General features: G+C 30.7%; 1 protein-coding gene across 1 annotated transcript in view; it reads left to right on the top strand.

Moving 5' to 3' along the window:
• Positions 1-25002, top strand: part of LOC126884570 (histone H2A deubiquitinase MYSM1-like) — a 68117-nt gene that overhangs the window by 20068 nt on the left and 23047 nt on the right. The window contains exons 3-4 of the mRNA XM_050650551.1: positions 1599-2027; positions 21160-21534. Coding sequence (XP_050506508.1) covers positions 1599-2027; positions 21160-21534 — 804 coding nt within the window. The remainder of the gene's footprint in view (positions 1-1598; positions 2028-21159; positions 21535-25002) is intronic.

Below are 25002 nucleotides of genomic sequence, written 5' to 3' on the forward strand. Positions count from 1 at the left end.
ACTTATTTACATAGAAGAGATGATTGTTGCATGCCAATGTGAAAGCTCATCAAACTGTGCCTAGTATGAGTGCCGCAGATCTCGCTTATTCAAAGCTAAAGAATCTTTCACTGGTAAGTGTTTTATAAATAGTTGATCAAATTTTGTTATGATATTTGAACATAGCCACTTTGCACGACGCAAGTGATTGCGAAATTTATTAGTCGTTATACGGGCTCCGATACCTACCTTGAACCTACCAAAATACATAAGTAGTATGTAATACTTTTTTTTACATAATTTGATTACCATCAAAATTTCTATCAATATTCACCTAATATATTGTCTTCTTACCCTATGTCTTGTTGTATTTTTTCAATTCTAAGGGCCGGTTGTTCGAACGCTAATCAGCAATGATCACTATCAAATATTTAATTACTGTCACAACTGCCAATGTCAACTTTGGTTGGGTTGCTGAAAACCTAATTGATTATAATTATAAGATTAGTTAATCAATTAACATAACAATTATTAACACTAAAGGATAAACTAATTTCATAATTGTAATCAATAATTATGTTTTCAGTAACCCAAACAAAGTTGACATTGACAGTTGTGACAGTAATTATATATTTGATAATAATAATTTTTGATTAGCGTTCGAACAACCGGCCCTAAATCATTTCAATTCAAAATCAAAATAATTTGATTTACATAAGTTAAAAATGTCAAAAGGTTAATCTGTTTAGTTAGACGATCTTCGCACATAATGACAAGCTGTCTCTGTGGCGCAGTTTTAATGCGAGTGAATCCCAATACAACGCAAATACCAGCCGCGTGGTAAGTTGGTTCGAATCCCAATAGAAACTTTTATTTTTTTATTTTTTTTATACATTTTATGATTGTAAGTATATTTATTATATAATTTTATTTTCAGAAAATACGTATTTAGTTAAAAATTTTTCCGACAATTAATGTTCAGAAATCATTTGTGGCATTTTTTATGTGTTTGTGTGTGTTTTATTTTTTTATTATTTTAATTTTTGGCAGTGTTTTAATAAAAATGTTTGAGAAGTATTAAGTATAAATTAATTTAATATTTAAATAAAATATAAATAAAAAGTATATTAATTTCGTTTATAATCATATAATAGAAGTATAACTTCTTACGTGCGTACAAAGTACACACACATTCTTTTTTTTCTAATTCTGTAAATAAATTCTGTTTCTTCAAGGGGGTCAAAATATAGTGAATAACCCTGTACATTCACTGGGGTCAACCCACCGGCTCTGTCCCGTCATACAGCTGACCGACTATAATAACTTTTATTTATATTTAATTTAGAATGTGTGTACTGATTTTCAGCCTTAGTAAATGGATTTAATTACCTTCGTAGGAAAGCAACTTTGATACCCTCTCAGTATCCCCTGTTCTACGTTTCGCTTGACCGACCGCAGTATGTTTCTCTACACAATCACAGTAATCAACTGTGAAAAATTTAGCTTTAGTAAATTCAAAGAGATTTTTCAGCGCTGCCTCTCCGTCTATTAGTTTTTGTATATATGGCATTCAATCCGTCAATTTTTACAATTCTTAATAACCGATATTTCCTTTTCAGATACCTGCTAGTATTGAGGAAGTAATAGCAGCCGTGAGCACAGCAAAACCAACTGTTCAAATGCACAATAATCACAGATCAAGAAAAAAGAGCAATTCGACATCAATTGCGTCTGATGTCAGCGACAGAGAAATTATTAGAGATAGATCACCCCTAATGCCTATAAAGAAGAAGACCAACATTGATTCTGCAGGTATAAAGAATCGTAAAAGGTCCAATTCAGTATTAAGTCAAAAAATGACCTCTCCTAAGGCTGTCAAGTTTAAAATCAAGTCAAAATTAAAGGCACCGTTTCCTAAATATAACAAGGTGATTAGACAGAAAACTGTGAAGATTGTTAATGCAAAAAATAATGAAAATGAAATAAAGAGGGTTGAAATAACTACTGGGCATGGTTTGGCTGTACCTATTTGTGAGGGAGAGGAAATAGTAAGTACATGTTTGTAATCTAGTCTAATAGAAATGTTTGCAGACACTGTTCATTTTCCTTTCTTCAGTAAGCTACATTTAAAAGTACCAATTGGCCATATAGCTTTTGTTGTGTTGTATGGTTTATCATAATATTTGCTATTATATTTCAATTTACATTGTATATTATGACCAAATAAAAAAATAATATCCATGATACCCAATTTTGTAAGTTCTAAAAGTAGGCGCAAACTTTCGGCTCCAATGCTATTTAAAATTTTATCGAATCCTGAGAAAATTCATAAGTATTTTTGAAAAATTTGAGCGCAGAATGAAATATTACATTATTGCCAAGGGCCGAAAGTCGCTGAAAACTTATACAGGGTGTCCAGAAACTCTACCGACAAATGAAGACAAGACATTCCTCAGATAATTTTAAGACAATTTAACCCAATTCACCTAGTCCGAAAATGCTTCTTAAAGGGTCGTTTAAACACAGCGATAAATCAAACAACTTATCAAGGTCAATCGAGTTGTTGCAACTTATCATTGTGTGTAAACGGTGCATCGCACAACTTATCAAAGTTGGAGTTGGGTTGAAGGTGGTATCGCATTGAATCGCAGCGTCTAAACAGCGTTTCAACTTGTCATCACAACTAGTTGCTGTGACTTATCGTTGTGTTTAAACGACGCTTAAGGGAGCTAGAGCTCTTTTAAGATGGCGTCTTGTAATTAGTTTTTCTTAAATGCCTCCAAAACCGTTCTAGCTAGAAAAACGAAAATTGGTACGAATATTTATCTTCCAGAGATAAATCGATTCCATCTATTGCGAATTTCTAGTACCGGACATAGGCGTCCGTTTTGGGTAAGGCTACGGTTATTTTATCGCATAACATTTTTGTCTTTAACTTTTAAGCATCTTTAACTCTGGATTATTAAATTATGAGGTATTCTAGTACTAAAAGGTACTTTTGTTTTAAGTCGGTAGGACACACCGTTTTCTAGAAAAATAGGTTTGAAAATATTTGGTTTTTTGAATTTGAAAAAATTTTTTTTTTTTTAAATAACGGTGTATTTTACCAACTTAAAGCAAGAGTAACTTTTAGTAATAAAATACCTCATAATTTAATAATCTAGTGACAAAAATGCTTAAAAATTAAAGACAAAAAAGTTATGCGATAAAATAACCGTTGACCTATCCAAAACGGACGCCTATGACCGGTACTAGAAATTCGCAATTAATGAAATCGACTCATCTCTGGAATATAAATAAACGTACCAGTTTTCGTTTGTCTAAATAGTTTTTTTTTAATTTTTTTTTTCAAATTCACAAAACGAAAAATTTTCAAATTGATTTTTCTAGAAAACGGTGTATAATATCGACTTAAAGCAAAATTACCTTTTAGTACTAGAATACCTTACAATTTAATAATCCAGAGTCAAAAATGCTTAAAAATTATATACAAAAAAGTTATACTAGAAAATAACTATTGCCCTACCCAAAACGGCCGCCTATGACAGGTATTAGAAATTCGCAATAGATGGAATCGATTTACCTGTGGAAGATAAATATGCGTACCAATTTTCGTTTTTCTAAATAGAAGCGTTCTGGAGGTATTTAAGGTGATACAGTAGCGATCAACAGGTAGCCAAAACGCGTTCCAAGATTGCGGCTGTTTTTTGAATATTTTTTCGAGATATTTGGCACACGTATTCGTAATATAATAAAGAATGGCGGTACAGAGCCCAATTAAAAAAATATTTTAATATGTGGAAATTACTCTGTAATTAAATACAATATTAAAAAAAAGGGGCTGTACCGCCATTAAGAAGAACAAAAAAATACACTTTCTTCAAATAAACTTGTTTATCCGATGCCTAGATTTTGTGTCATTTTGGAACTATTAATGAAATAAAAAATATTAGTAGTTCCAAAATGACACAAAATCTAGGCATCGGATAAAAAAATTTATTTGAAGAAAGTGTATTTCTTTGTTCTTCTTAATGGCGGTACAGGCTCGTTTTTTTAATATTGTATTTAATTACAGAGTAATTTCCACATATTAATATATTTTTCAAATTGGGCTCTGTACCGCCATTCTTTATTATATTACGAATAAGTGTGCCAAGTATCTCGAAAAATATTCAAAATTACAGCCGCAATCTTGGAACGCGTTTTCGCTACCTGTTGATCGCTACTGTTTCCTCTTAAGAAAAACTAATTACAAGACGATATCTTCAAATAGCTCTAGCTCCCTTAGGAAGCATTTTCGGATTAAGAGGCTACAGTAGCGATCAACAGGTAGCCACAAACGCGTTCCAAGATTGCGGCTCTAATTTTGAATATTTTGTCCAGATATTTGGCACACATATTCGTAATATAATAAAGAATGGCGGTACAGAGCCCAATTTCAGAAATATGTTAGTACGTGGAAATTACTCTATAACTAAATAAAATATTGAAAAAAGGAGCCTGTACCGCCATTAAGAAGAAAAAGAAAATGAACTTTCTTCAAATAAACTTTTTTATCCCATGTCTAGATTTTGTGTAATCTTGGAACTACTAAAATTTTTTATTTCTAACAAGAAATCGAACATATTATAACTAAATAACTAATTAGGCAACATAAAGAAATTATCACTGTCATTTTGACCAACCTGCGTCAGATTTTCTCTAATCTGTTCTGTCATCTTTATCGATATCTGTTCAGTGCAGTAGTGTGTTAATTTAAAAATTCGTTATTGTTTTTTCATAGGAATGTAGTGTTTATTGATAGTTAATTTATTATATATTTGTTGTTGTATAAGTTGTTGGCCTCTTTGAATGAAGAGATTGTTGTTAATTGTGAGTTTTAGTTATATGTAGGTAGGTAAGTATATTTTACGTAAAAATATTTCGAATTCTAATGCAAGTATACACTGTGTCCGTAAAGTATGGAACAAATTCTTTTTTAGCTAAACAGAGCATTTTAAGAAATAATCCTGAAACACGTCGATTTTTGATTTTAATTTACCGTATTTTAAAATAAAATTCTAATATACAGGGTGAATTACTTTCGAGTAATGACGTCACCGTCATTTTTTTTAAATGGAACACCCCCATTTTGTCTCAATTTTCGGATTACTCTAGCTGAGCTGATTCCAAAAATGTATCACATGTTGATTCAAATTGTACAGGATGGACAAAAATACAATAGTTTTGTGTGTACTCATAATATTAAATTTTAATTAATTTTTGATATTAAATTAAAATATTAAATTAAGCAATATCAAAAATTAATTAAAATCAAAAATTAATTAAAATATCAAAAATACAATAAGTATTTTTGATAATATTGTTAATTTAACTAACGCGTTACTTTATGAACACACAAAAAGCTATTGTATTTTTATCCACCCTGTACCAATTTGAATCAATATGTGATACATTTTTGGAATCAGCTTAGCTAGAGTAATCCGAAAATTAAGACAAAATGGGGGTGTTCCAAAGTAATTCACCCTGTGTATTAGAATATTATTTTAAAATACGGTAAATTAAAATCAAAAATCGACGTGTTTCAGGATTATTTCTTAAAATGCTCTAGCTAAAAAAGAATTTGTTCCATACTCTACGGACACAGTGTATAAAGTTTTAGGAGGATTTTTTATTCTAAAAATATTATCAATAGTTTAACAAAATGGAAAAATAAATCAAACGAAAAAGTCCATTAAAAAGCGTGCCAAAATTATGCGAAAATCGAAATTTGTTTCGCTTCACAACAAAAAATGATTATTTATTATTGTTTAATTATTAGATATTTCATGAAAATATCTTTCTAAATACCTACCTTAACATAAAATTTTCACCCGTTTTGGTTTATTTTTATAAATATCTATTTATTAATAATCTATTACTTCCATTTAGCGCGACTATGATATTGTCAAAATATTAATCTTATATAATGTCAAAGATTACCACTGTTGCCAAAGTCTATAATACTATCTCCCGAAGTTTATTATGTTGCTACCTGTTGATCGCTACTGTTTACTCTTAAGTGAATTGGGTTAAATTGTCTTAAAATTATTTGAGGAATATCCTGTCTTCGTATTTCGGTAAAGTTTCTGGACACCCTGTATAATGTTTATTTTAATAAGTTACAGGGAAGAAAAGAAGAGAAAATTGAGTGTGGTTTTTAATTTCAAATATCTCATTCAAAAGAAACTTGTTGTTTGTTCTAAAGGACTTTCGGCCCTCGGTAATGATGTAATCTTTTATACTGCTTTTAAATTTTTCAAAAATATTTATTAGTTTTTTCAGGATTTGAAAAAAATGAACACCACTGCTGATATTTTCCAAATCGAACATTGGCTATCTTTGTCATACATTGTGATGACAAGACAGTGACAAGTAGAGATGTGTCCGACCCGCTATTTTGATATAGCAGTTGCTTCTGCTACTGCTAAATAAAAATAGCAGTTAAAAATAGCTGATACTTTAATATCATTTGCTTTTTTAGCATTATTTAACGCCTTCATGATGATATATGAAAATCAATCATATTTGTTTGTGTTTCAAAAAGCATTTTCGTTAGTATTTAATGTGACCATATAAATAATAATTGTTGATAAAATAATCCATACGGACATTTTTTCAAATGACAAAAAACTTAGAACAATGTCTGATATTTGCGCCTACGCTCATAATTAATTTTGGATGAATTGAACTTTATGTCTTTACAAATAGCCTTTCTTAGTCTCTTTCAATCTTCTTATTCCCTGATTCAAGACATCATCACTATTCAAGAAAGTGCTAATAGTGAGGAGTGTGTCTGTTTTATTACGTATATATATGCTCTTTTACAATATGCAAACAAATTTTCAAAATTTTAATATGCAGGGTGTTGTTTCAAGGTCACAATTATGTACTTTATATTTTTTTTGTTAATCCGGACCTGGATTTTTCTTGTGATTAGTAATTGGGTCGTTCCAATGTGGTAAATAAGTATTGATTATTTTTAAAATGAGTATTTATTCATTAACTTTAATAATTTATAACTAAAAGTTAATAATACCTGCTTTTTAATGTCAGAGTTCTTAAAAATTCAATGTAATTTCAAAATTAAAGTCATAAAATTGTCTGGTCGAAAAATTGAAGCGAACCATTAAACTTACTTTTTTGTGCTCTTTTCAATTCAAAATTTGAATATATAGGGTGTTGTTTTAAGGTCACTATTACTTTATAATTTTTTGTTAATCCGTACCTGGATTTTTCTTATGGTTAGTATGTCGGTCGTTTGGGTTTTAAATGAGACATATGTGTACCAAATATAAAAAAAAACTCAAGGGTGGTTCTAAATTTATGGCTTAGGAAAGAAATGGGTAAAATCGATAAAACACCCTGTAACTCGGTTATAAAAGTCGGTAGGGCAAAAAATGTAGCATATCTAGAACCGGCTCGGTGACCTCTATTCACCATTAAAGTATTTCCGTTTCCCAATGAAACACCCTGTATAACAATTTGCATAGCTTCAAAATATAAATTATATATATATATATATATATATACAGTATGTCCCTGTAAGTTGTATCCATATGGAAAACTTTTTTATTATTAATTTTACGAAAAAAAGTTATTCTTTATAAAAAGCTCTGCATGGTCCAAAACCTAAGAATTAACCATCATATATCAAATTTTTTGAATATTATACGAGGTATGTCAAAAAGTTTGAATTTCACTCAAGAGTAAAGTAGCTTTATTTTTCGTAATATTGGAAATTGCTATTATGAAAAGTTGTTTGGAATTAAAAACTATATTCTAATATGCAATTACATCCTTCTAATTGAAAAAAATTTTTTTTTGAGAAATTATGGGTAACTATCATTATTTTTTCAGTTATTTCAATTCTGATAACTCTTTTATTATTAATTTTACGAAAAAAAGTGATTCTTAATAAAAAGTTCTAGATGGTCTAAAACTTAAAATACAACTATCTTATATCAAATTTTATCAATTTTATACGAGGTATGTCAAAAAAGATAAATTTAGATCAAAAGTAAAGTACCTTTATAGTTCAGAATATTTCAATTAGAAGGATGTAATTACATACTGAAACATAGTTTTTAATTCTAAATAACTTTTCATAATAACAATTTTCGATATTGTGAAAAATAAACGTATTTTACTCTTGAGCGAAATTCATATTTTTTGACATACCTCGTATAAAATTGATAAAATTTGACAAAAGATGGTTGTATTTTAGATTTTAGACCATGCATAACTTTTTATTGAGAATCACTTTTTTTCGTAAAATTAATAATAAAAGAGTTATCTGAATTAAAGTAACTGAAAATTATGTTAGTTATCCATAATTTCTCAAAAAACAAATTTTTCAATTAGAAGGATGGAATTGCATACTAGAATACAGTTTTTAATTCCAAATAACTTTTCATAATAGCAATTTTCAATATTGTGAAAAATAAAGCTACTTTACTCTTGAGTGAAATTCAAACTTTTTGACATACCTCGTATAATATTTAAAAAATTTGATATTTGATGGTTAAATCTTAGGTTTTTGACCATGCAGAGCTTTTTATAAAGAATAACTTTTTTCCGCAAAATTAATAATAAAAAAGTTTTCCATATGGATACAACTTACAGGGACATACTATATATATATATATATATATATATAGAAAGAAAACTTGGTTTAATAATAGCTGACTCAATTTAAATTGTTTAAGGAGGAGAAAATAATTGGGTAACCAGCTGAATATGGACAAAGTGTACTCTTTTTACTTATTCCAATATATTTCGCCCATTTTCATGGGCATCATCAGGGAAAGCTACAATGTTGGTTATTAGGTAGGTACATAAGATGAATTAGCAGTATACTTACTAAGTGAGAATTGTTGTCACGATGTTTTAAAAGAAGCAAATATAAATAAAATGATAAAAAACTAAAATACAGAAATAACATATCACAAAAGTCCATAATTTAAAATATACATGATGATAGATAAAATTTATATATTGACACAATGAATTGAAAACAAGGTCTGACATTATTTATTTACTTTTATGTTAATTGTCAGTCAAATTTTTTTGGTCATTATCCTATTAAGTTAAACAGTTAAAATAGGTTATCAGCAATCAATATTATTAATTATTTAAGTGAGAGATATTAGCTAAACCTGTTAAATTTTAATTGCATCAACAAAAAATCAGACATTAATCACCTGAGTGAAATATACTCTTATTTACTATTCTTAGACAAAAATAAAAATAATCAAAATTTAACAGGTTTAGCTAATATCTCTCACTTAAATAATTAATAATATTGATTGCTGATAACCTATTTTAACTGTTTAACTTAATAGGATAATGACCAAAAAAATTTGACTGACAATTAACATAAAAGTAAATAAATAATGTCAGACCTTGTTTTCAATTCATTGTGTCAATATATAAATTTTATCTATCATCATGTATATTTTAAATTATGGACTTTTGTGATATGTTATTTCTGTATTTTAGTTTTTTATCATTTTATTTATATTTGCTTCTTTTAAAACATCGTGACAACAATTCTCACTTAGTAAGTATACTGCTAATTCATCTTATGTACCTACCTAATAACCAACATTGTAGCTTTCCCTGATGATGCCCATGAAAATGGGCGAAATATATTGGAATAAGTAAAAAGAGTACACTTTGTCCATATTCAGCTGGTTACCCAATTATTTTCTCCTCCTTAAACAATTTATATATATATATATATATATATATATATATATATATATATATATATATATATATATATATATATATATATATATATATATTGATGTGATCTTTATTATTGATATGAGATAATATTCTTATATGTTACTTAATTTAATCAATGTATTAATACTAATCTAATTAATTAACCAGATCACATATCAATATGTTTTCAATCTCAGGGCGAATTATAAATTAATTACTTACTTCCGTGGCTTCTAAATATTTCTTAATGGTTCCTAATCGGGATAGAAAAGAAAAGAGTAAAAAAAAATACACATATGGGTTACAATTATAATCAAAATATTTTTTATTTTATTTAAAAAGGCAATCAATGCTTAATATTTGCTATTTCTTATTATTCTTAAACATAACATTTACAAATGGGAATCTTATTTCCTTTTGGTTTTCAATTCAAAGTTTTTATTAACATTTAACTATTAGGAGTTATTAGGAACAACTCTATTTAAGTTTGATGAAGCTTTTCTGATATTATTGATTATGTTATTCAATTTTTTATGTGGAATTTAATACGAAAACCCATACATTCATGTCCAAACAAATGAGACTGACCTTTTCCTGGTGAACTGAAAATGTCCTCACACAAGACCCTTTCCTGCTATCCTTGGCTGCGATCAAACCTCGTCCTGGCTTCCAGTGATGTTCTCCTTTGAAAAACTAGCTCGAATAGCTCTCGTTCCTGCTTTTGTCGTGATGCTGTGTTCTACCTTTTTCGAAACTGCTATCAGCTACCGGGACACTCTGGGCTCAAGGAGGTTCTTTTACTCTCGACCTGGCCTACTTCTCGTTCCACGATAGATACTCCACACTCACGGAACCACACCGGCTTTCTCACTCCTCGAACACTACCGTCTACTACTCGACTTCACTTCTCGACAGCTCAAAACATTCTCATCTCACTTTGTCATTCATTCCCCTACTTTCTAAATATCCCTTCCAAATTCACAAATCAATCTTCCACCACCAACTCTCATTCGCAGTATTCCTCAAAACCAATTTTTAAACTTTCTAAATATGCTTAATGGATTTCAAAAGAAAAATAGTTAATTCCCATTCTAAAATTACTTTCTACTAATTACAAAATTTTAATGACCTATTCTCTATTTCTACTAAGTCTTATTTAGCATCGGCTAATGATCGAAACCTTCCGCGAAAAACGATAATGAACTATCATCTATTTCACTGAGTTTTATTTAGCATAGGCTAATGATCGACCTTCCGAGAAGAACGATAATGGTACGCGTCATTCACTTTGTTTATCTAAGCACATTGTTCCGAGTTTCGTACGCTTATTCTAATCACTTCTTAAAATTACATATAACAATTTGTTGTATACAGGTTGTTTTAAATTTATATGCCCGTGGTTGAGAAAATTAAAAATATTTTATATTAAAGTGAATTTTGTTTATAATTATCAAATTTTAATTTTTATATCAAATAGAAATATAACAAATCCCCGCCTTGTATTCGATAAAATTTATCTGCATTTTTAAATAAATTTTCTCGAGGCAAAACCAACTCCCTGTATATTTCCTTACTTTAATCTACGTCTTATACCCCTTCTTCTTGTATTACTCTAATTAGTCCCACCTGTAGAGTAATTGTTTCCTTATTTTCAGTGTCCTCATCCTGTGTTAGAGTGTCGGCTATTATGTTGTCTTTCCCTTTTTCCCATATTAATCTTCTGTCTTTTTCCTCAGATTCTTCACATACTTTTATCGTGTATTCTGCATCCTCGTTTTCATATGCCTCCTCTTCAAATGCCACTGTTTCGATCATATCTTTTTCGCTTTCATTTTTTTGCTTTATTTCTTCTTCTCCTGAGCTCGTCTCTTCTTTTGAGGAATCCCAGGTTTCCTTTGTTTCTGATACTCTCAAATTTTCTTCTTCTGGGCTCAACTCTTCTTTTGAGGAGCCACAGGTTTCATTTTCTGTTGTCTTTTTCTGACTTTTTCTCCCTTTTCTTCTTTGTCCTTGCTTCGTTGCCAAATTCATTTCCACTGTTTGTTCTTTACCTGATTCGTCCGTATTTTGTTTCTCCTGTTCCTTGTCCTGTTCTTCTTCTTTTTCTTCTGTTAGATTCATCGTATTATTTTTAAAATCTATCACTACATGTTTTTCTGCCAATTCGTCAACTCCTACTATCATGTCATGTGACATGTTTGGCATTATTACACATTGTAGTGCATACATCTTCTTACCCAGTCGTACCATTACTCGTATGCCTTCATTTATAGTTGCCAATGTCCGTTTGTTTGCGCCCACTAAATTTACCCTAGGTATTTTGTAAATTAAATTTGTTAAGTTAACTTCTTCTATTAGTTTTCTGTTGACCAATGTTATTTCAGATCCAGTGTCTATCATAATTTTAATTGGTTTCTCGTTGATAAATCCATCCACAAATTTTAAATTAACTCCATTTTTCTTTTCGTTGTTTCTTGCCAATTTAATAAACTCCTTGGGGTTACAAAAGATTCCTGTTTGATTTTTGGTTTTTAGTGAGCGCCGTCGTGAAAAAACGCCGGTTGCTCATCGTTGTTTATATTTTCGTCATAATGTCTCTCTCCGTCATATCCATCTGTCTGGGTATTATTTACTTCTCTTCTATTTTCTCTTGGTCTGTCGGATCTGTTTCGGTTTTCTTGATATCCCTGTTCATTTTGTCTACCATTATTTCTGTTTTCTTGATTTGAGCGTGTGGTGTTTCTATTCTGGTATTCTCGATTTCTGTCCTCATTCCATTGCCTATTTCTTTGTTCATAATTTCCTCTTCCGTTGTCTCTATTTTCGTTTTCCCTTCTGGGATTAAAATCTCGTCTTGTATAGTCCCTCCTATTTTGATTTCTATCTCTGTAATCCTGTGTTTCTCGGGGCCTGTAATCTTCTCGCGACCTTCTTGATTTTGTTTCTCTTACACGTAATTCTCTTATTTGTAGGAATTGGCATAAACTATCTATGTCTTTGTAGTTTTGCAATGTGATATGGTCTTCCAGCGTTTCTTCGAAATGTCTTGCAATCAGTTCGACTAATTGTTCCGATGAGTAATTATATTGTAAATGTTTTGCGTTATAGTAAATTTGTAATGCATATGTCCTTTCTGATATACCCATCCTATCATTGTATTTCCCATTTTGCAATTCCTTGTTAATTTCCAATTGTTGGACTTTTCCCCAGAAATAATTCAAAAATTTTTGTTCAAATTGTTGCCAACTGTCAAATTCTTCTTCTTTGCAATCGAACCATAGGCTTGCTTCATTTTTGAGATGGTTTCTGATAGTTTCTTTTGCTGTTTCGAAATTTCCGATGTGCTGTATTTTCTTTTTCAGGCTATTTATGAACGGCACTGGGTGTAATCTTCTTACATCCCCGCCAAACCTTATCTTCACGTCATCTATGCTATGTATAACCATTTCTCTTCTTTCTCCGACATTTTGTTGAATATTGATTTCCGCAATCTTTCTTTCCACTTCTTCTCTGTCTGCTTTAATAGCGTTTTCAAACTTGTTTTTCAAATTTTCTATTTCTTTTTTCTGGCAATTCATTAACTCCTTTATTTTATTTTGAATTTTCATTTCTTGTTCTTTCATGTGGTCCTTCATTCTCATTTCTTGTTTTTGCATGTGATCTTTAATTTTCATTTCATACTTTTCTATGCGTTCCTCTATTTTCTTATTGTTCTCTTCTATCGCTTGTTTTGTTTCCTGTTGATTGTCATCCATTTTTTTCTCCACTTTATCCATTTTCTGATCCAATTTTTGTTGTGTTTCATCCATTTTTCGATCCACTTTTCGTTGATTGTCATCCAGTTTTTGTGACTGGAGTTGCATCAGTTGTAATAGTTTATCTATTCCTGATAATTCTTGCTGTTCTGATGCCATGATTGTCGTGTCTAAAATATCTTCTTGGTCTGAATGTTCTTTTTGTTTTTTGTTGTCCTTGCTTTGGCTTCTTGTCACAGACATTTGTTTTCAAGAAGTATTATCCCCGCCAAATATGAAATTTTACTAGTATGTTACCAAGACGACTTTTTTTTTTACCCAAATATTATAAATTGTCAATAAATATATCAAATGTAAATATCGTAAAAATAAAATATTAAATCAGTTATGTAAAATTTGTACCTAAAGAGATCTAAAATTTTATGTTATCAAATGTAAGTATCTCACTTTTTACCACAGGCATATAAATTTTCAAATACCGGCTTTACTCTTTCTATCCTTCAAATTTGCCACTAGAAATACTTTACAATGCTTTCCACGTTGGACGACAGTTGATGTGATCTTTATTATTGATATGAGATAATATTCTTATATGTTACTTAATTTAATCAATGTATTAATACTAATCTAATTAATTAACCAGATCACATATCAATATGTTTTCAATCTCAGGGCGAATTATAAATTAATTACTTACTTCCGTGGCTTCTAAATATTTCTTAATGGTTCCTAATCGGGATAGAAAAGAAAAGAGTAAAAAAAAATACACATATGGGTTACAATTATAATCAAAATATTTTTTATTTTATTTAAAAAGGCAATCAATGCTTAATATTTGCTATTTCTTATTATTCTTAAACATAACATTTACAAATGGGAATCTTATTTCCTTTTGGTTTTCAATTCAAAGTTTTTATTAACATTTAACTATTAGGAGTTATTAGGAACAACTCTATTTAAGTTTGATGAAGCTTTTCTGATATTATTGATTATGTTATTCAATTTTTTATGTGGAATTTAATACGAAAACCCATACATTCATGTCCAAACAAATGAGACTGACCTTTTCCTGGTGAACTGAAAATGTCCTCACACAAGACCCTTTCCTGCTATCCTTGGCTGCGATCAAACCTCGTCCTGGCTTCCAGTGATGTTCTCCTTTGAAAAACTAGCTCGAATAGCTCTCGTTCCTGCTTTTGTCGTGATGCTGTGTTCTACCTTTTTCGAAACTGCTATCAGCTACCGGGACACTCTGGGCTCAAGGAGGTTCTTTTACTCTCGACCTGGCCTACTTCTCGTTCCACGATAGATACTCCACACTCACGGAACCACACCGGCTTTCTCACTCCTCGAACACTACCGTCTACTACTCGACTTCACTTCTCGACAGCTCAAAACATTCTCATCTCACTTTGTCATTCATTCCCCTACTTTCTAAATATCCCTTCCAAATTCACAAATCAATCTTCCACCACCAACTCTCATTCGCAGTATTCCTCAAAACCAATTTTTAAACTTTCTAAATATGCTTAATGGATTTCAAAAGAAAAATAGTTAATTCCCATTCTAAAATTACTTTCTACTAATTACAAAATTTTAATGACCTATTCTCTATTTCTACTAAGTCTTATTTAGCATCGGCTAATGATCGAAACCTTCCGCGAAAAACGATAATGAACTATCATCTATTTCACTGAGTTTTATTTAGCATAGGCTAATGATCGACCTTCCGAGAAGAACGATAATGGTACGCGTCATTCACTTTGTTTATCTAAGCACATTGTTCCGAGTTTCGTACGCTTATTCTAATCACTTCTTAAAATTACATATAACAATTTGTTGTATACAGGTTGTTTTAAATTTATATGCCCGTGGTTGAGAAAATTAAAAATATTTTATATTAAAGTGAATTTTGTTTATAATTATCAAATTTTAATTTTTATATCAAATAGAAATATAACAATATATATATATATATATATATATAAAACAAGGTTGAAATATTGGGGTAGCAGAAAATATATATATATATACAGGGTGAGTTTTTAGTGCGGGATCGGTCGATAACTCCATTATGGTATAAAATATCGAGAAAAGTTATTAAAAAAAATGTAGGCAATGATATTCTCCACGCTTGGAAAATATGTCCATTTCTACAGGGTGATCAGTAACTGCGTGGTATATCAAACATATAATTTTTTAAATGGGACACCCTATATATTTTTTCATATTTATATTCCCCTTATAATTCTTGTTCATATAATATATGGTTTTGCATTACTATACAGAGTATTTAACAAGTTATGAACATTTTTATTTCGAAATCACTATGAGATTAACACCCTGTATATAAAGAAGTAATTCGTAGACAATAATTTGTTTTATGTAATAAGATAAACAATATACTGTAGTTTTTAAATTAAGTCCAATTCACATCATTGACGAATATTTGTATACAGGGTGAACTACAAAACCAAATTACGATTTTCTCTATTTTTTTAAATGGATCACCCTATATTTTATTTTTCAACATTATTGTATTTAATATACTCTTTCATTTTTATATAGCATTCCCTATATCTAAACTGATTACTTTACGAGATATTTTTAGTTTTCTGCAAATTTCGGGAATACATTCAATTTTTCTAGTAGAAATAAGTTAGTATTGAGTGATAATTAAACAAAATTATTTTTATTAGATAAATAGCTAACACAAAATATAAACCATAGCAATATGCAGTGAATATACCAATAAATGTGATATTAAGAAATTATCATATTTCCCTAATATACAAGAATCGTAAAATTCCTACAAAAAAAACTTTGTATTGTATATAATAATATAACAAGATTATTTTTATTTAATAAATAACTTACATGAAACACAAATCAAAACAATATACAACTGATGTAACAGTTTTTAGATTGGTATATCAACAGCATTCTAAGCCAAGAATTTTTTAGTAGAACATTCATTTTTATAGCAGTTTTAAACTACAAAACAAAACTACAAAACAAAATTACGATTTTCTCAATTTTTTTTAATAGATCACCCTATATTCTATTTTTTTTTTGAAATATTGTATTTATGATACTCTTTCATTTTTATATAGCTTTCCTATACGTAAACTTATTAGTTTCTGAGATATTTTTAGTTTTCTTCATTTGCCGGGAATACATTCAATTCTTATAAATATAAATAACTTAACAAATAAGTATTATGTAATAATATAACAAATATTTTCATTCAATAAATAACTAACAAAAAAATAATAAACCATAACAAAATTTAATGAATGTACCAATTAATGTGATCTTAAGGATATAAGTCTAAAGTAAATGTTGAATATGACCACTTTCAACGTCTATGCAATTTTGTAACCGATATTCAAATGACCGAGCCACATTTCTAACATTTTTGTAAGTCAATATTATTAAAAGCTTCTTTTATTCTATTTTTCATATCATCAAGCGTTGTTGGATGCTTCTGGTATACAAGGTTTTTTTATATAGTCCCACTTAAAAAAATCAATTTTGGAAGAACTGGAGCACCGTCGTATAAAAACCTCAACCGTCAAAAAATGTGGACCAATCAATCTCTAACCTTAAACATTTATAGATCACCTAGTTTGAGTGTTAACAAAGTAGGGATTTCTTGATGCATATTAATGAAATTTAATATGAAAATTATATTATTAATAACTGCGGGTCACAATCTGCAATTAGGAATGTGTTACTAAAAACTTCTTGGCTTAGAATGCTGTTGATATAATAATCTAAAAACTATTAAACTAGTTGTATATTGTTTTGATTTATGTTTTGTGAGTTGTTTATTAAATAAAAATAATCTTGTAATTTTATTATACACAAGATACCTATATTTTTTTGTAGGAATTGTATGATTCTTGTATATTAGGGAAATATGATATTGCTATGATCATTGCATATTGCTATGGTTTATATTTTGGGTTAGTTATTTATTGAATAAAAATAATTTTGTTTAATTATCATTCAATACCAACTTATTTCTATTAGAAAAATTGAATGTATTCCCGAAAGTTGAAGAAAACTAAAAATATCTCCCAAAGTAATAAGTTTAGATATAGGGAATGCTATATAAAAATGAAAGAGTATAATAAATACAATATTTTTGAAAAATAAAATATAGGGTGATCCATTTAAAAAAATAGAGAAAATCGTAATTTGGTTTTGTAGTTCACCCTGTATATAAACATTCGTCAATGATTTCAATTGGACTTAATTTAAAAACTACAGTATATTGTTTATCTTACTACATAAAACAAATTATTGTCTATGAATTACTTCTTTAAATACAGGGTGTTAATCTCATAGGGATTTCGAAATAAAAATGGTCATAACTTGTTAAATACTCTGTACAGTAATGCAAAACCCTATATAATATGAACAAGAATTATGAGGGGAATATAAATATGAAAAAATATATAGGGTGCCCCATTTAAAAAATTATATGTTTGATATACCACGCTGTTATTGATCACCCTGTAGAAATGGACATATTTTCCAAGCGTGGAGAATATCATTGCCTACATTTTTTCTAAATAACTTTTTTTGATATTCTATACCGTAATGGAATTATCGACCGATCCCGCACTAAAAACTCACCCTGTATATATATATATATATATATATATATATATATATATATATATATATATATATTATATACATTAGCACTTCGAGCCAAGTAGGCTCATGGCTTGGTTTACAATCTTCCTCCATTCTTGCTTGTTCTTCGCTTTTTCTTTCCAATTTATTGCATTGAGATACCTCAGGTCATCATTAACTTCATGGCTCCATCTGGTCCTAGGTCTTCCTTTTCTCTTTTTACCACCTATTGTAGCTCTTAACATGATTTTAGGCATTCTAACTTGGGCCATTCTTTGGACATGTCCTAACCATCTAAGTCTTTGTGATCTTACAACTGCAATTATATTAGGCTCCTTATACAATTCTTTTAACTCCTTGTTTGTTCTTCGTGTCCACTGATTGTTGATTATTTTTCCCCCAAATATCCTTCTAAGTATTTTTCTTTCCCATACTTGTAACATTGATTGCTCGGTTTTTGTCATAGTCCAGGTTTCTGAGGCATACGTAACTATTGGTCGTATCACAGTTTTATGTTCTTAATTTAGCTGCTTTGGATATATTTTTGCTTCTGAGTATTCTATTGAGTGCATACATGCAACGATTTCCTGACATTAGTCTTTTGTGTATTTCTTCCCGGATATTTGGTCTACTAGAAAATAAGGTCCCTACATATTCAAATCCCTCTACCTTTTCAAATTTATACATTGTTCCTTCATTCGTTGTTATCATTAAATATTGCCCTTGTTCAAATTTTTTGTCGGTCCATTCCATGTACTTAGTTTTTGTTTCATTTATATAAAGTCCTTTTTCTCGAGCTGCCTTTTCTAGTCGTTCTACTACCTCTTTTAATTGTTCCTTGCTTCTGGATAGAATTACTACATCATCCGCGAATGCCAAACATTGATGTTTTTTATGATATATATGTCCTGATCTGTTAATATTAGCCTCTTTTATTATCATTTCCAATACCACATTAAATAACAGTGATGACAACGGATCCCCCTGTCGTACTCCTTCTTTCACTTCGAAATTTTCTGTTAGTTTGTTATTTACTTCTACTCTATTTTCTGTTTTCGTAAGTGTAAGCTTTATCATTCTTATTATTTTTGGTGAAACTTCTAAATTTTTTAACGCTTTATATATTTCTTTTCTTTTTATTCTTTCAAAAGCTTGCTTAAAATCTAAGAAGAGTGCCATTGTTGGTTTATTATATTCATAGCTCTCAGCTTGTATTTCTCTTAAAGTAAAGATGTCTATAGTACTTCTCCCTTTTCTAAAGCCACACTGGTATTCACCTATGCTATTGTTAAGACTTCTTGCTAGCTTGTTTTTAATGTGGACTGCTAATATCTTATATATTACATTTAATAGTGCCACACCCCTATAATTTTGACATTCTGCTTTGTCCCCCTTTTTATAAAGAGGACATATCACTGCTTGCTTCCACTCCATTGGTAGTTCTTCTTTTTCCCATATGTTTTTTAGTAATTTGTGTATTCTGTCTGTCAGCTGCGCTCCTCCATATTTTAACATTTCCGCTGTTATAGAATCACTTCCAGGACATTTATAGTTTTTTAGATTCTTAATAATAATTTCAACTTCATTTAGGGATGGTGCTAGATCTTCCGTACTGTCTCTTTGCATATTCATTATTTCGTCTGTGTATCCTTCATCATCGTGATTTATGTGTTCTTCATTTCCATTATCTGTGTCTTCTTCATTGTGATTATTTGTGTACTCCCCGTTTAACAATTCACCAAAATATTGTTTCCATCGTTTTAATATTTCTTGGTCATCAAATATCATTTTGCCTTCTTTATCTTTGCAATAAATGGGCTGTGGTTTATATTCTCTTTTTTGATTTTGAATGCCTTGATATAAATTTCTAATAAGATTATTTTTGTAATTCTCTTCAATGTCTTTCAACTTATCTTCATAAAATTTTCTCTTTTTATTTCGTAAAATTGCGCTGGTTTTTCTTCTTTGCTCTATGTAAAGTGTTTCCGCTGTTTTTGATTTCAGTCTTAGACTTTCTAATCGTAGCTTGTTCCGTTTCTCTATTTCTAGTTTGCATTCATCATCGAACCATGCTTTTTGTTGTTTCTTGATTGGCTTGTCAGTATCATCTGCTACGGCTTTTAAAGTATTTTTAATTAAGTCCCATGTTTGTTCTACATTGTCATTTTCTGTAATAAGTTCCAGTTTCTTGTTAAGTGACAACTGGTATACCTTTTTTTCTTCTTCTGTTAGTAACCTGACTAGCTTGTTCATCATACGTTTTTCTCTGTTTCTGTGTCTATTTATAGGTATTATTTGGTTCATCTTTATTCCCACTAAAAAGTGGTCTGAATCTATATCTGGCCCTCTATATGAACGTATATGCATTATGCTTTTTTTCTACATCCTTCTCTATTAAAACATGGTCTATTTGGTTTACCGTTTGACCGTCCGGCGATCTCCAAGTGCCCTTGTGTATCTCCTTTCTTTGGAAGTAGGTACTTTTTATTAAAAGGTTTTTTCCCTTGCAAAGTCGATGAGCATGTGTCCATTTTGATTCGTTGTTGGATGCAAGCTGTATTTTCCTATAGTAGGCATAAATATGTCCTCTCTACCTATTTTGGCATTGGTATCTCCAAGGACTATTTTGAGATCATATTTGGAGATGCGTTCATTTACTTGGTCCATTAGGTTATAAAACTCTTCCTTTACCTCTATATCTTTTTCTTCCGAAGGTGCATGAATATTTACAAATGAAATTTTTTGGAATTTTCCCTTTATTCTAATAACACTAAGTCTATCGGATATTGCTCTGAATTCGACAATTGATGCTCTAAAGTTTTTATGTATTAAAAAGCCTGTACCTAGCATTCTATTTTGCCCTCCACTATTAAAGAATTAGTAATCTTCTATTTCCTGACTGTATTGCCCTAATTGCTTTGTTTCTTGTAATGCGACGATCTGAAAACTATATCTTTAAATAGGAATTATCATTGTTAAATATTATTTTCATCAAATATTATTTTAGGTTAAAATAAAAAATACTTCCGAAGATTCTGACACAGATGTGGATATAGATGTAGAAATGTCTGATGAAGAATCCAATACGAACAAACAAAAACCACCCAAATCTGCCACAGAATTCCAAAAACCAGCAGTTCCAAAGAATAATCCAGAAGTAAAACTTAAAGAAACTTTTCAGCAACCTGTATTACAGACAGAATCAATACATACTGTTGATTTATCTGGGATGAGTATAGAAGTTGTGAATATACTGAAGAGCACTGAAGAACCTAAAAAGGAGATCTTTTTGAAAGACAATTGTATTATGGAATTGGAGAAAGTTTTCAATAAAGAATATTTTTCAGGCAGCTCTTACAAAACACCTGAAAGATATCTCAAGGTAAAAAAATAAAAGATTACTAAGTAATAATTAGTCATTAATATTATATTAATTCATCATCATCTTGGTGCTACAGCCCTTAGAGGGCCTCGACCTTCTCAAGCTTTCTACGCCATTCTGTTCTGTCCCTTGCTTGCATTTTCCAGTTGCCGACTCCGATCTTCTCGGCATCCTGTGTTACCCCGTCCATCCACGTCAGCTTTGGTCTACCCCGTCTTCTCATTCCTACGGGTTGCGCTGTTAGAATCTTTTTTTATCATGTTCGATTCAGGGGCCCGGGCTACATGTCCTGCCCACTGCAGGCGGTTTCGCTTAATTATAGTGATTATTTCATTCATAGGAGATTCTGACCAATAGAAAGCTACAGAAATCTGAATTAAATCGATAATTTTTGATAATCTCCCGTCGTTAAGTATATTACGTCAGATGCCCTTCGTTTGCTACGAAAAAATACATTCAGTGACATTAATGACAATTAATGTTTTAAAAATTATAAAAGTGATGACTTTCAATCGTCAAATATTTATAAAAACTGTGTGTTTAATGGTACTTACATAAATAAATTACAATAAAATTTTGGTTTTGACCAGTTTTATTCATGAAATAATCGCAACAAATTGCACTCAACCTCTGAAATTAATATAGAATCTCAGAGCTCTTGTGCAATTACTACTGATTATTTCATTCATAGGAGATTCTGACCAATAGAAAGCTACAGAAATCTGAATTAAATCGATAATTTTTGATAATCTCCCGTCGTTAAGTATATTACGTCAGATGCCCTTCGTTGCTACGAAAAAATACATTCAGTGACATTAATGACAATTAATGTTTTAAAAATTATAAAAGTGATGACTTTCAATCGTCAAATATTTATAAAAACTGTGTGTTTAATGGTACTTACATAAATAAATTACAGTAAAATTTTGGTTTTGAACAGTTTTATTCATGAAATAATCGCAACAAATTGCACTCGACCTCTGAAATTAATATAGAATTTTTGCTCTCGTGACACTTTGACATAATTTCACTCGCCTTCGGCTCGTGAAATTAAAAATGTCAAAGTGTCACTCGGGAAAAATTCAATAATTTCAGAGCTCTTGTGCAATTACTACTGATAATATCTTTTCCACCTAACGTATGCTTGTAGATATTCTGCAGTTCAAAGTTATATCTACGCCTCCATATTCCGTTCTCACAGACCGCTCCTAATATCTTACGTAGCACCTTTCTTTCAAAAATCGATATTTAGTTAGCGTCCATGCCTCTGATCCATATGTGAGAACGGGGACTATCAATGTTCTATATTTTATACGAGTTTTTTGAGACAGACGTTTGTTAGCTAAGTACTTTGATAGACTATGCTAACACCTGTTTGCAATTATTATTCGTCTTTTTATTTCCTCTGATGTGTTATTATTGGGGTTAACCGATGTCCCTAGATATATGAACTCTTTGACCGCTTCGAAGTTTTGGTCATTGATGATTAGATCTGCGTCAACATTTCCAGCTCTTGTGTTTGTGTTAGTCGCCATGAATTTTGTTTTATTTCGATTTATATGTAACCCCATTTGTTCTGCTGCTGCTACTAGCTCGGTTAGGATTTCCGCAGTTCTCGCTCTGGTTCTTGTTATAATGTCCACGTCGTCTGCCTATGCTAGAATTTGGACAGATCTATTGAATATTGTTTCCCTGCTATCTATATTAGCGTCTCGTACGACTTTTTCTAATGCTACATTAAAAATTTGACACGCCAGCGCATCTCCCTGCCTTAACCCCCTATGTATTTTAAATGGGGTTGACGAGTCGTTTTGAATTTTTACTGCTGATATCATCTTCGCCATTGTCACTTTTATCATGCATATGAGTTTTTTTGGAATTCCTAACTCATTCATAGCGTTGTAGAGACTTGGTCTTAATACACTGTCATAAGCAGCTTTAAAATCGACAAAAATATGGTACAGTAAGCGCCAGTTAACTTGGCGAGACGCATTGCACAGTGGCTTATGGGATGATCATCAGTCTCAGTGTCGTTGTGCGTATTCGCTGTCGCCAAGTTAACTGGCGCTTGCAGTACATATCTATGTTAAACTCTTGCGCTTTTTCCAGGATCTGTCGTAGTGTAAAGATATGGTTAATGGTTGAACGTCCACGCCTAAATCCTGCCTGATATTCTCCTAAAAACGTTTCGGTATAAGGCTTCAATCTCTCGTGCAAAATGTTTGACAATATCTTGTATGATGTATTTAAGAGAGTTATTCCGCGGTAATTATTGCATTCCAGTTGGTTTCCCTTTTTGTGTAACGGGCATATTAAGCCTAAGCTCCATTCTTCAGGCATTTGCTCCTCAGACCAAATTTTTTTTACAAACAATTTCTCGCATCACCTTGGTGAGCTGCTCTCCACCGTGCTTAAATAACTCTGCTGGGATGCCATCGCTGCCTGGGGATTTGTGGTTTCTTAGTTTTTCTATAGATATTTTCACTTCTTCTACCGAGGGGGTTCCACGAGTTCCTCATTTCGGTATTCTAGCTCTATATTGTTAGTAGGTTCCCCTTCCAGTAACTCTCGAAAGTGCTCTACCCATCGTAACAGGATATCCTCTTTGTTGGTAAGTAAGTTACCTTCCTTATCATTACAATAGTTGATTCTCGGTTTGAATTCTTTTTAGCCCAGTCGGGATAGCATTTGACCTTGCATTAGGAGCTGCCCCAAATTTTATTTTTCTAATCTTTAGGGAGGGTCAATATTAGTATAAATTTAAAATCTCGACTGAATTTCACCGTTGCGTTAGCCGCCATCTTGATTTTAAACGAGAACCGTTTTTGCTCAATATCTCCGCCATTTTCAATTTTTTGACAAAAAGTGTACAAACTGAAATTGTTGAAAATACGATTTTCTATAATTTCATTTATTATAATTTTTTTCGTGCGGTCGATATTTTCCGAGTTATGAGGGGAAAATAGTGACAGTTGTAGCATAATTATTTAATTATTGAATTATCTCGTTTATTATTAGTTTTACAACAAATATATACCTATACAAAAATGAAGAGAATTAAATTTTGTCCAGTTTTGATGCCATCCATTTTTTTGATAAAATCAATATTTAAAGTAGTGCGTATGTGGTAAAGGTGCGAGCGTAAGACCCGATTGATTTTGTAGCAATTGTTTTTGTTCAATATCTCCGCCATTTTCAACTTTTCGACTAAAAGTGTAAGAACTGAAATTGTTGCAATTACGATTTACTACAATTTTTCGAGAGAACCAGTGGCGGGTCTACAAGAGGGGGAAATGGGAAAATTCCCCCCAACAGAGTAAAAAATTTTAAAAAAATTGTTGAAACATCACGATATATTAGCTGACATAAAACTTGAAATATCGACCGACAAATTCAACCAATAAAACCCGCTAGTTAATAAAATTAAGTGAACTTAATGCATATAATGTCTTTTTATGTCTTTTATAT

The sequence above is a fragment of the Diabrotica virgifera genome, chromosome 5 (assembly GCF_917563875.1).
Source record: "Diabrotica virgifera virgifera chromosome 5, PGI_DIABVI_V3a".
Classification (NCBI taxonomy): Eukaryota; Metazoa; Arthropoda; class Insecta; order Coleoptera; family Chrysomelidae; genus Diabrotica; species Diabrotica virgifera.